General features: G+C 38.0%; 1 protein-coding gene across 1 annotated transcript; it reads left to right on the top strand.

The window, feature by feature from the left end:
* Positions 1–6,017: 6,017 nt before the first annotated feature.
* On the top strand, positions 6,018–9,547 carry LOC107038432 (E3 ubiquitin-protein ligase MARCH2). The gene is made up of 6 exons (XM_015257529.1): positions 6,018–6,069; positions 6,128–6,196; positions 6,910–7,090; positions 7,167–7,341; positions 9,131–9,333; positions 9,406–9,547. The coding sequence occupies exons 1-6, from the start codon at positions 6,018–6,020 to the stop codon at positions 9,545–9,547; spliced, it is 822 nt and encodes a 273-aa protein (XP_015113015.1).
* The last annotated feature ends 3,570 nt before the right edge of the window (positions 9,548–13,117 follow it).

Here is a 13,117-nt window from a genome sequence, read left to right as displayed (position 1 = left end):
TGTACATGAAGAAAAACTTTATTGATACACCGCAATTATTCGTGACCTCAAAACATGTGGGAAAAACCCAGCAGTGTTTACATACCGAAAATGGAATTAAATAGCCGTATTGTGGTAATGAATTATCGGAGAAAGAAAGAATTACACGGCCGTGTTCACACACGCGACGAAAAATCAAGAAAAACCATTGAAATATCATTGAATATATTGAAAATTAAAAAAATTAATTAATATTATTGAAAATTTAAAAATTACATGATATGATATGATATGATATTTTAAAAAGTGATATTTATCACAAATGATATTTTCATATTATGATATTTATCCATGTGATGTTTTTTCATGTGATATTTTGCGGTGTGATATTTTGAGACTGATATTTTGCCGTGATGTCATGAAATTACTTCCCAGCCGTTCATCCGATACCTGGGAGTGATGATCGACGCCCCACTCAACTTCAAGCGGCAAGCGGAGCACGTGGGAGCCAAGGCTTCGGGAGTTAGAGTCACCTTATCGCGCATCATGCCCAACATGGGAGGACCCAAGCAAAGAAGGCGAGCGTTGTTATCATCGGTAATCACGTCGGTGCTCACATACGGCATTGCCATCTGGGCTGATGCACTACTACAGTTACAAGAAGCACGGAAGATCGCACCAGCTTATCGACTGAGTACCCTGAGAGTTGCGAGTGCATATCGCATGGTGTCTGAGGACGCGTCTCTCTGGAAGAGAGACGGAACAGTATGCGCTGATGGCAGCTGAATTGGGACAATCCTACTAAAGGGAGATGGACTCATCGTCTGATCCCACAGGTGGACCCCTGGCTGAATCGCCACCATGGAGAGATCAATTACTATCTCACCCATGGACATGGGCGTTTCCAGGCTTACCTTCATATATTCAAGCATGAAGATTCATCAGAGTCCCCGACCTGCATAGGAGTAATTGAAGACGCTGAACACGTATTTTTCACATGCCCACGCTTCAACGAGACCCGGAGTACCTGAGAGTCCACACTTGGAAGGCAGGTGTCGTCGGGGAACCTGATGGAAGCGTTGCTGTCATAACAGGCAGCCTGGGACACAACGAGCGACTTCGCGGCAGAAGTCATGAGGGAGCTCAGAAGTGAGGAATGCAAGTGCAAAGCTGTAGAATAAGCGAAGAATCTACTGGAACCTCCTGCTCACATCCTACATCCTAGTAGGGCAGGAGAACGTACATTAGATTAATGCAGTGTGGAAGAGCAAACAGCTGAGACCTCCCTCACGAAGTAATACTTAACGGTGGTGCCGCGAAGAAAAGTACGGTCGACAAATTCCCGCGGTCAAGTGGTTTTAGTGGGTGAGGGCCCCACACAGGGTGTGACAGTAACCGCCATGTTACTGTCCACTATCGTGCGGTTAGGTATATTTCGCCTCAAGACCCCGGAGGAAAAAAAAACATACATATACATACAGACACATACAGACACCATCTAAAAATCGCATATTTAGACTTTTTAGACCATATTTAGTTACCCTGACCCAAAAATTTGGAAACTTAATTTTGAACAATCATACGGAGAGAAATTTTATCAAAAAATTCTAGTACGACTACTGGAAAAAATTGCACTCCACTGGCTGTGAAAAATCTAGTGTTGTTAATGTAAAAAATTTTGGTATTTCTGGTAAAATTTCTGGGGATTTCTGTGAAATTTTCACCGAATTACGGAGAACAATTCACTTTTTCCCCAATAAAATTTCTAGTGCCGTCACTGGAATTTTTTTCTGGCCGTCAATTTGCGCCTCTTTTCCCGTGCTAGCACTATAATTTTTCTAAAAAATTTCTCTCCGTCTACAAAGCTTCCACTCGGAAGCAATTAGAGTAATAAATTTCAAAAATAGAGAATCCAGTCGGAAGCATATTGCTCATTTGTTAGCAATATAAACTGTACCCATATACAGAAAATGCGATTATCTACTTGTTTCATACATAATTGTAAACAATTAATTCGCTACTGTTAGATAACCTCATAAATGTGCTTACATTCTAAGTTTTACAACAGACTAATTTCATGCAACAGAAATTAGGATCGGTTGTGAATCACTCGCTGTGTTCGCTCAAGTCGAGCTAACAATTTCCCAATCAGTTTATTATTCATTCATTGGAAAAAACCAAAGGTTTTATCCAAATAATGCAAGAACCGATGAGACGATTTCGCGCAGCATTAGGGCTGCGCACACGGCGAGATGAGATTTTGAAAAGTCTTAGCTTGATCTCGGAAAAAATTGAAAATTTCAATATCGTCTCGGTATGGTCTCGCTACTGACCGACATGGTATCGTCTCGTCTCGTTTTGTAACATGTTAGTCTCGGTTTCGGTCTCGGTCCCGTTTCGCTATCAAAAATATATGTCTCGTCTCGGTCTCCTCTCGGTCTCGTTTCAGTCTCGTCTCGTTATTATGTTGATCTATTCTTACGAGAAGAGGAAACATGGTTTTTCAAAAGACACCTTTATTTCTTTAACGCTTTTCAGCATAAGATGAGAAACCCGAAAAGCCCAAGACTGCGGAGACAATGTCGCTTAACATCCTATCAGAATTAAGATACGTAAAGGTGCATCGACTGCAATAGAAAAATTCCAATCCGATGATTTTTCTGGGCAAACTTATTGAATTATCAAAAACTTATCTTTTTCTGATATTTCTTCACAAGTTTTACGCGAATAACTGAAGAATTCCTGAAGCGATCGTTTTCATAAACTAATCAATTCTAACAATAAGTTGTATAAAGTCTCATCGATTGCAAAAAATCACTTCATTCGTTCAGGAGCCATTGTTGGACTAAATTTTGACATATACGTACACACAAACGCACACACAGGGATGTCTTTAAAAATTTGTCAGGATGATTTGAAACGTCAAAAAACTTGGACAAAGCATGGAAATTCCCCATTTGATTTTCGGGGTCATTACAATAACTTCTTCCCTTCGGGTGGGGAAATTGAAACAAAACCGCGACTCATGTCGAAAGTTTTGGCGAGACTCTTGGTTCCCCGGCGATATCGTCTCTGTTATCCGTCGGTATCGTCTCGATCTTGTCTCAGAGATTTTACCGTGGTATCGTCTCGGTTTTAGTGATGCCGTCGAGACTAGACGAGAATTATTTTGGAAAGACCATCACGGTCTAAAAAACATCGAAAGTTTAGGAATCATCATAATCTCGAAAGGCATTAGATCGGTGCATCTCGTCACGAACTTGGAAGAATCCGTCATGTCTGAGTTTCAGTATTTTCTTTTTTTGAAATGTTTGTTTCGATATCTGTCTCGTCTCGTCTTCTGAACTTGAAAAACCGAAAATCTCGAGATCCAGGCAAGATAAATTTTCCCGGAATTGTGACGAGATGCACGGATTCAATGTCTTCCGAGATTGCGACGATTCCAAAACTTTCGATGTTATTCCAGACCGTACTGATCTCTTCAAAATAATTCTCGAATAGTCTCGACGCATCACTACTCGGTCTCGCCTCGGTTTTTCGAGACGAGACCGAGACTAGTCCCGGTCTCATGCGCAGCCCTACTGAGCATTCAATCAAACATTCAATCAAATCACGTTTGTCGAGAGAAATGGACCAATTTGGTTCGCATGCATATGCATGCATATGGACACAGACACAGAAATTACATCAGAACGACAATGAAATTCTTATTTCTAGTCATTATTATAACTAGCCCGATATAAATCCGTAAGTCGAAAAAATGAAGTAAAAATGGATAGTCCTTGGTAGCCTTGAACCTTATGAGTAGGGCCGGGTACTTGGCGTAAGGAAATGTGCAGTATTGTTCGAGAACAATTGAGGGGAGGGAATTCGGAAGCAATTCTCTAACACGAAACAAAAAAAAGTTGGCATGTCTCGTTGTGAACTTGCTGAAGAAGGAAAAGAAAAAAAAGTAGAGTGAATTGATTATTATTATGGAAAACAAGGGTGAGGGGATAAAATGATGACATGAAAAAATAGGTAAAGAGATGGCGCTGTGATGGTTTATTTCTTTTATGAATGGAAGGTATGGCTAAGGGGACATGGGTGGAATTTTTGGGGTTCTGCCACGAGCATGATTTTTGTGGGATTCATCCTGGGATTGGTGGAGGCATATGGTTAGGAGGAGGAGTGTAGCTTCTTGAGAGGTGATTTTTCAGGTTTCTCCTTGGGGATTGTTAGAACGAGGTTTTTGGGATTTTTGAAGGGTATTCCCTGGGGTTCTTCTTGGGATTGATATTACTAGAGGGAGGTTTTTCGGATTTTTCAAGGGCATTTCCTGGGATTGATTAAGGGGGATGCTAGAGGGAGGTTTTTGGCATTTTTGAGGGGCATTTCCTGGGATTTTTTTTGGGATTGATGGAGGGGGATTGCTAGAGGGAGCTTTTTGGGATTTTTGAAGGGCATTTCCTCGGGTTTTTCTTGGGATTGATAGAGGGGGACTGCTAGAGGGAGTTCTTGGAATTTTTGACAACATTCCCTCAGGTTCTTCTTGGGACTGATTGAAGGGGATTGGTAGAGGGCGGTTTTTGATATTTTCGAAGGGCAATTCCTGAGGTTCTTCTTGGGACTGATTGAAGGGGATTGGTAGAGGGCGGTTTTTGATATTTTCGAAGGGCAATTCCTGAGGTTCTTCTTGGGACTGATTGAAGGGGATTGGTAGAGGGCGGTTTTTGATATTTTCGAAGGGCAATTCCTGAGGTTCTTCTTGGGACTGATTGAAGGGGATTGGTAGAGGGCGGTTTTTGAGATTTTCGAAAAGCATTTCCTGAGGTTCTTCTTGGGATTGATTGAGGGGGATTGCTAGAAAGAGGTTTTTGGAATTTTTGAAGGGCATTTCCTAGGTCTGTCCTTAGGATATGGCTAGAGGGAGGTTTCTGCAATTTTTGAAGGGATTTTTCATTTCAGACTACTGGAAAATTCCCGGATTTGTTGTACGATTTCTTCTGAAGTGTTTTTGCGATTTCCGCTTAGGATTATTCTTCTTATATTTCTCTTAAGAATTCATGGTCTCATGATCAATTTCATTTTCTCATTTTTCACGCAACCTATCTGATTTATAATAGAGGATAAAATGATGAAATGCCCTTCAAAAATCCCAAAAAGCTCCCTCTAGCAATCCCCCTCAATCAATCCCAAGATGAAACCCAGGGAATACCTTTCAAATATCCCAAAAACCTCGTTCTACCAATCTCCCTCAATCAATCCCAAGAAGACCCTCAGGAAATGCCCTTCGAAAATATCAAAAACCACCCTCTACCAATCCTTTTCAATCAGTCCTAAGAAGAACCTGAGGGAATGCTCTCAAAAATCCCAAGAACTCCCTCTAGAAGTCCCCCTCAATCAATCCCAAAGAGAAACTCGAAAAATCACCTCTCAAGAAGCTACACTGGTCGTGGTCGTGGCAGAACCCCAAAAAATCCCTTCCGAAAATTCCACCTATGTTCCCTTAGCCATACTTTCCATCCATAAAAGAAATAAACCATCACAGCGCCATCTCTTTACCTATTTTTTCATGTTATCATTTTATCCCCTCACCCTTGTTTTCCATAATAATAATCAATTCACTCTTCTTTTTTTTTATTTTCCTTCTTCAGCAACTTCACAACGATAGATGCCAACTTTTTCTTGTTTCGTGTTAGAAAATTGCTTCCGAATTCCCTCTTCTCAATTGTTCTCCAACAATACTGTACATTTCCTTACGCCAAGTACCCAGCCCTACTTATGAGTGTATACCAATGAATTTCGATAATTGAAATAGTTGTAGAAGGAGCGGTCGCTCGACTCTTCAAACACAGTGCTTTCAGTTGAATAATTATTTTTTCTCGTTTGTTGTTCTTCTTTTGTTTTTCCGAAACCAATTAATTCGGTATGAAGTGAGTCCCTCACTACTGATTTTAGATAAATAATTAAAAATTGTCCAGTTTGAGACCTTGCAAAAATTGAAATTTAAAAAATGACTAAAAGAATTGAGTAATGGGAAAAGACAGGACTCATTGATGTCAAACGAGCTGGAAATTCATGGGAATGCAAGCAATCCGATCGAAACAGGTTAGTTATGAATAAAAATACACTTTTTAACCGTCGTAATGTAATTCGGTTTGATTAGTAGGTATAGAGGACGAGTGGAAGGATGGAGACAAGAAAAAGTCAATCATCTCCTTAAAATACGGTGATGGTGAGTTCTTTTTTTCTGGAGAAAAAAAATAACTTCACAACTTTTCAATTGCTGCAATCTCATACCTATGTGATTTCACCAAGATATGTGAAATCTCATGCCTGGAAAATTTTCTGCTGAAATCACTCATTTACTAAATAGTTACATAATTCACTAGAGTAGGAATTGAACTGCTTCACTTGATTCGGCTATCTCGGAATCTAAGGAGAATAGGAAAAATGTCGTACCAACGCTTGTGGAGAGGAGTGGGAGCTGCAAGAAAATTCATGTTCCATCTTATTCAAAACATATTCTTAATTGTGTCTTTTCTATTGTAAAATTCTCAGTCAGCCAGGACTGTAGCGATTCCTCGTATATCAGGAACGATATAAGAGGAATCGTCCATTGTTGGCATTCGTCCAGTCATGGAATGCATTGACGTAGTCATTTTTGAAGAAATGTTAAATTTAGTAGAATGTAATTTTTTCACATAATAATATAATATGCATAATCCTATCGAGACTTTTTGAAGCTTTCCCATATTCTAGGGATGAACGTTTTTTATTGCTCCAGCCACTAGTATTGGATCGATCATATTCCCCCGAATGCTTGACGATTAACTTTACTCATAATGTCTAAAATTCCTATATCTACTGAATATAAATTCTCCACCACTTAAATTTAAAGGCAAGACTGATTCCATTGCATTCAGCTGAGGAAATCAATTATTTCAGACGAGTCTCAACTATCAACAGGAGACATCTGCAGAATTTGTCACATGGGTGGTTTCCCAGCGGTTGCAGTATCACGTCCCTTGTGGGAGTGGCCGAAGCAACAGCAGCCCCACAGAAATGATAGCCAGACATCCACTCTTTCCTCATACGCTTATCTCGGACCCTTGATATCAGCCTGCAAGTTAGTTAATCGGCGTTGAAGATCATCTCCCATCACCGCTATTATGGAATCCTCATAATTGTCTCTTAATATTAAGGTGTCGTGGTACAGTTGCACTTGTTCATGTCGAGTGTCTGGAGAGGTGGCTTACCGAGTCTGGTCATGTCAGATGCGAGCTCTGCGGCTACAAGTACCTCACCAAGAAAGTACCGAGACATGGGGTGTGCAAGAGCGCATGGATCTGGTTCAATACTGTCATTGCGACACGACAGGTTCTTCCCATATTTCTTTTTTATTTTCATCATTCTAAAAATGACCAATTTGGTCATTGTTTAGAAATTTGGCGATTTTACGGAAAAATTTCAAGAAAACTTTCAAGTGAACAAATTCGCTCTTGATGTCTTGAGATGAAACTATTAAGGGGGAACCGTCCTGAAAGTTGAAAGTCAGTGATTTTTCGTTTCAGATAGAACATCCAAAAAAGTAGGAAACTCGTAGAATTCAGTCCATTTTGCTCTATTTCATGATAGAACCTCTTTTTCAGGTTTCCAATTTAAAAGAGCTCAATAGACATGAAAAAGAAAATTTTGTATCATTTCTTTTTTCAGTTTTGGATAGATGATAAACAAATCAATTTTTCCGATTTCCTCCTTGTGCTCAGTTTTTCAGGATGCCTAAATAAAAGTCTCTTGTGAGTGCTACTAAAAACTACTCGAGAGCGACTAAAAACCTTTTTTTAACGTTATTAAATGCTAGAAAAAAAGAGAAAATCGAAAGGAGTTACCTTTCTCATGATTGGGAATGAAGAAACAACAGATACATGGCGCCTAGTGGCGACAAAAGGCCTGTGATCGTTACTTTTTGCCTTATTAGTGTTTTTGCTTCCGAATGGAAGCATGGTATTCGTCGGATTTTGACATTCTCCAATTTTGCCTGGAAATGATGTACAATGGTATGAAACGTGAAGAAATGATGTTTTTAGAAAATGTCTGTATGTCCGGGTGTGATAGTTCGGTTTTTGGGTTACCACTTTTTAGAAAATATAACATTAACAAGCAGTTGATCGCTCCTATATTGCAGAAGGCATATGACTGTTACTTTATGTGTTATTTATATTTTAATTTTTCATTTGTACCAATTCCATTGGTAGTAATCTTCCGAATGGATCTATAGCAATTCCCTTTTTCAATTTACAGGAGAAACTATTTTCTCATATCACATTCCTTTCCCAATTTTTTCTCAAGTTATTGTGCGAACAAAGAATTTAGAGAACACCAAAAATGTAAAATCGCTTATACGGAGTTGACGAGTATTTTGAAAAAACAATTAAATCGGTCAAGTAGTTTTTGAGATATTGACCAATATAGTTTCATACAAATAGTTGAATATCTCTGAAAACGACTAATTTGATTTCTTCTATCTGAAACACCAGCTTGTGATGCAGTATAAGCTAGAATCCTACCAAATTTCAACTTGCTATCTCAACTTTTTTGTTATGTTCGCATCAATTCGACTTCAAAAATGAAAAATGTTAATTATTGGATGACTCACCTTAGTGAGCTAGGTATATTGTGGTCCAATTCGATAGATACTATCATAAGGAATATTTTGATGTCAAAGAAGTTCATTTGGTGCAGTAGTTTTCGAGATATTGAGGAAAGAAAAATTTTGCGGAATCGCTGTATCTCTAAAACTATTAGACCGATTGAGCTGAGATTTTGCCCAAGTGTGCCCCCAAATAATTGCAATTATAAGCGCAAATTCCAGTTTTTTACCTATAGCTTTAGTCCTTTTTCTCTGAAGGTTTATGAAAAATTTCTGGGAATTTTGCCCGCACATATGGACGTACAGGCATAGATTTTCGAAAAACATGATATTTCGATGTTTGATGACATTACAAGTCATTTCCAAGCAAAATTAGAGAGTGGAAAAATCGATCGATTACAAATTTTTCATTGAAAATGTTAAGAAATCTTTTTTGTTATTCCTCCTGAAATCAGACATTTCACCAAAATAATCCAACAATAATTAATTTCGTGAATTCGCCCGTTCTTGATTCAGGTCCTCTTTGATTTCCTCTACCTTCTGGTGACGACTCCTCTAGCCTTATTCTCAATCTACATATGTGCCCTCGCTCTCCGTCTAATCGTCGACAGTGGCTTTAATGAAATTCCCTGGATGATTGTCGCAATGCTTCCCACCTGTTCTTTAACCCTAATAGCGTACTGGAGTTGGTTGGTAACATTAGGCAGGTACATTAACAGGTACAAGTTTCTATAAAAATCCACAACTATCTCTTTCAAGTCACACTCTCCCCTCCTGCTTGTCAATTGAAGGCTCCATGGGAGACGTTGGCACAGATTTTGGAGGGATAACTTCGTAGTGAGACTTCTGCCAGACAATTGGACTAACAGAAACGACACTAACGTTTTTCTTCAGGATAATGAACTCGATGATTTCCTACAAATGAATTTCTAATTAAATTCAATTCCCTTATCTCTCCTCGTTGATGGTTTGTTTGAACAAAAGGGTAAGATTAATTTCATGCCAACTGTTGCATTTTCAATCGGTGAAGAGCGGATGTTGTGCGTGATTCGAATCGTTCCTGGATACCTGGAGAGACGCTGTTGGAGTTGCTGGTGGATTCAAATTGGCTTGGGTTAAGTGAACTCCGGCGTCATGGTACAACGATGATGTACGCCTGACAAGCTGCACAAGTACACGATACTAGGCATTATCACGCATTAAAATGTTAAGCGATCGTAAGCCGTGGAAACGATCATGACGGTTCTCAATCATCTTTAGCTATTGATAAAAGGCTTAGTAGGTTAGATGCTATTTATGGGCTTTTGGTGGCTCATTGAGTTGATTAAAATACTAGTAATTGACAAAACCATTAATTTTTCCATAAAAGAACTCGATGATTTTTACTGGATTTTCTTTTATTCACAAAATTATTTCAATCATCAAAAGATCCATTAACTTGATTTTTGATTCATCGTTGTTGGATTCATTTTGTCATGTAATAATCACGGATATAATTCAATAAAATATAATGAGTGAAAGATATTTTTCATCACGCTGTGACGAAAAGTGAACTTTTCGGCAAGCTCCGCGTGCCTAAAAATCCAATTTCCGCCACATTGTAATGAAAAATATTGTTCGTAACTCGTGAAAAATAGTTATTTTCATCACAAGGTCCACAAAGTATTTTCTGACGAATGTGGCTTTGTAGGCCGAGCCGAAGGCGAGGCCTATAATCACATTCGTCAGAAAATACATTTGGACCGTGTGATGAATGCAATTTTTTGTCAGAAGGCCCGTAAACCGCGATCAAACCGAGCGAAGCGAGGTTAGAATCGCGATTTACCGGGTCTTTTCACGAAAATGTTTTTTGCACTCGTTACGAAATATACTATTTCATTATCATTAAATACATATCATAGCAATGCAATTTATCATATTAATTTTTTATCTCATGAATATCTCAGCAAATTGGCCGTAATATCTCGGTTAATTAGGCGATTGTTCTGTAAACGAGTGATTTCCCTCTGAAAAATATCAAGAGATTTATTTTGTAGAAAATTATATGAGCTATGAAGATCTCAATGATTGTCCCCGAAATTTCGGTAAACTGGAGTATTTTGCTCCCAGCAAACGCTCGTTTCATATGAAACGAGAGATAGTAGTTTATCGTTTCGATTATTCAATAGTCACAGACAACAAATTAATTTTTAAATGAAATAATAATAATGATATGATAGTAATCTTGTAACTTAGGGACAAAATATTTCTTGATACACTTGCCTCTTTAAAATATATCTTTATCCTGAAAAGGCAAAGTCTTCTATGAATTATCCGCCTATTGAGCCAAATGTTTCACAGTTGTTGAAAGCAGAACAATTATTCATGTTTGAGACTTTCAAATTCGAACCAAACAATGATTTTTTTTACTAATTTTCAACTAACGATTTTGTTGACTAAAACAAGACTTGCTTGAGAACTTGGTTTTTCTCTCAGTGGAATAATCTCATAATCTGGGAAGAAATTTTTTTACCTACAAAATAAATCTGATGATTTCTCTCATGACTAATTATCAAAATTATTCAATAATTACAATAATCAATCGATGTTCTTTCGACACAATTCAAATTTTATATGCAGTGGACGAATAGAACGACTTGCTTCCCTCATATAACTCCACTTTCTTTCTGTTCTTATCTTGGAATAGAAGATTATATTCATCTAAAATCTAAATAAAACTCCTATAAATCCAAGGAAGAGCTAAATCTCTTTCGCTCCTAAAAAAACAAAAACATCTAAAGAGTTTTGTGTTGCTTAGACGTTCACGTTTTCTTCTCTCTAGCTTGATCTCTACTATTCTGTTTCTCTGTCTCTTAATATACGATTATTACTCACCATTGATTCAAGTTTCAAGGTCCCCCGGTGATTTGCTCCTTAATCATTGAGGTGGAGCTGGCCATTTGCATCTTCGTCACGTAGCCTCCCTCCGAGCCGTTGTAAACATCTCAATTTGCACGTGACGTCCTCACGCCACACTGTGCCACAAAGTAGAGGACTTGGGAGAATGCAGTTCCTGGGAAGGCACCGTATCGAAGCCGCTTCCATTCTTCTGGTCACGGGTTTTATTTTCACATGTCGATCGTAAAATACTGCCAATTATCATTGCTGTATCTGTTTACTGTAGAATTTATAGTCAGCCCTCTTGTTTGTTAGTATTCAATTAGTTTCTTTTTTATCAGGGGCGAACGGGAGAATCGAGTCAGACAAATATGAATAAATTTATTGTAGAGAAAGAGAGTTGGATGTAATGGCCAACTTGAAATAAAAAACGTACGGTTCTTATCATTGCGAGGTCACGTTGTTGAAGGTTTGTAGCATTAATTATTTCAATGACAAGTGGATACATTTCAGTCGCAATCTGGATAATGGATGGGAGTATATAAAACCGTTCTTTCTGTCGATAAAATAGATATGACATTCGCTACTTCAGGTCTGTACCGTAGGCAGACGATTCAACACAAACCCAAATAACTTAGGAGTTACCCGGGTAGGACGATGGAAACAAGGCTCATCAAGCCCTGAACTAAGGTTTGAAAATTCTCAATCAGGGCTGGGGCCCAAACTTGAATCAGTAATTATTCAGCCCCAAAATGATAACCTGATTTGAGACCCAATTTCTAAGGCTCGAATAAGGCTTGATACCAAGGCTTGATCCAAACTATGAATTAGAACATTTTAAAGGCTCAATCGCGCTTCTTTTTAACTAATCATATTATTATTTATAGGTATTTGTTTGAAAGATTTGTGATTCGTTTACTAGCCTTTCTGTCTATTTCGAGAACTCCATAAAAAAGGCCGTGGTAGTACCGTTAGTAACAGTCGATAACCCGATAAGCGTTAATTGTAATGATTAATTAATTCACGGTGGATTTTAAAAAATTGTCAGCTACACTGAGAAAAAAAATTTCTAAGCAATAGAAATTCTATGATTGATCCAAATCGTTCATCGATTGAATAGTCGCAAAAGAAAATGCTATTGTAAGACACAAATATCGATTTGAACTAAACCAAAATTGGATTGTATGAAATCGATTTTGTTATAGTATAGTATATTTTGTTTATTCTATCGAATTTAGAAAATACTTGTTTTCGCGACAAAATCGATTTCATACAATTCAATTTTGATTTAGTTCAAACGCTTCGGATTTGGCGCAAATAATTTTTTTTTCACAATTGCAATGGAAAAATAATCAGTTCAAATGATGAAGAATTGCGTTTGTCGTAAACAAGAAACTGCGCTTCGCGAAAGTCTCGCATCAATGAGTATCCAACAATATGTTCCTCATAGGCCAAATGAATATTTTATTGCATCTATGAATTCTGCTTTCAATCGAATAGATATTCTTTTGCGGGATATCGTGACGCTGATAAATTGGATAATTATATGCTTTATTCGAAGAAGATATCTGATAATACAGACATTGCTTTGTATGTACTGAAAAGTAGATAGCAACAAAAAAAAAG

This window comes from Diachasma alloeum, unplaced genomic scaffold (assembly GCF_001412515.2).
Source record: "Diachasma alloeum isolate Michigan unplaced genomic scaffold, Dall2.0 Dall_scaffold_00282, whole genome shotgun sequence".
In the NCBI taxonomy this organism is placed as follows: Eukaryota; Metazoa; Arthropoda; class Insecta; order Hymenoptera; family Braconidae; genus Diachasma; species Diachasma alloeum.
The sequence above is the reverse complement of the archived record's forward strand: the minus strand, read 5'-3'. Positions and strand labels throughout refer to the sequence as shown.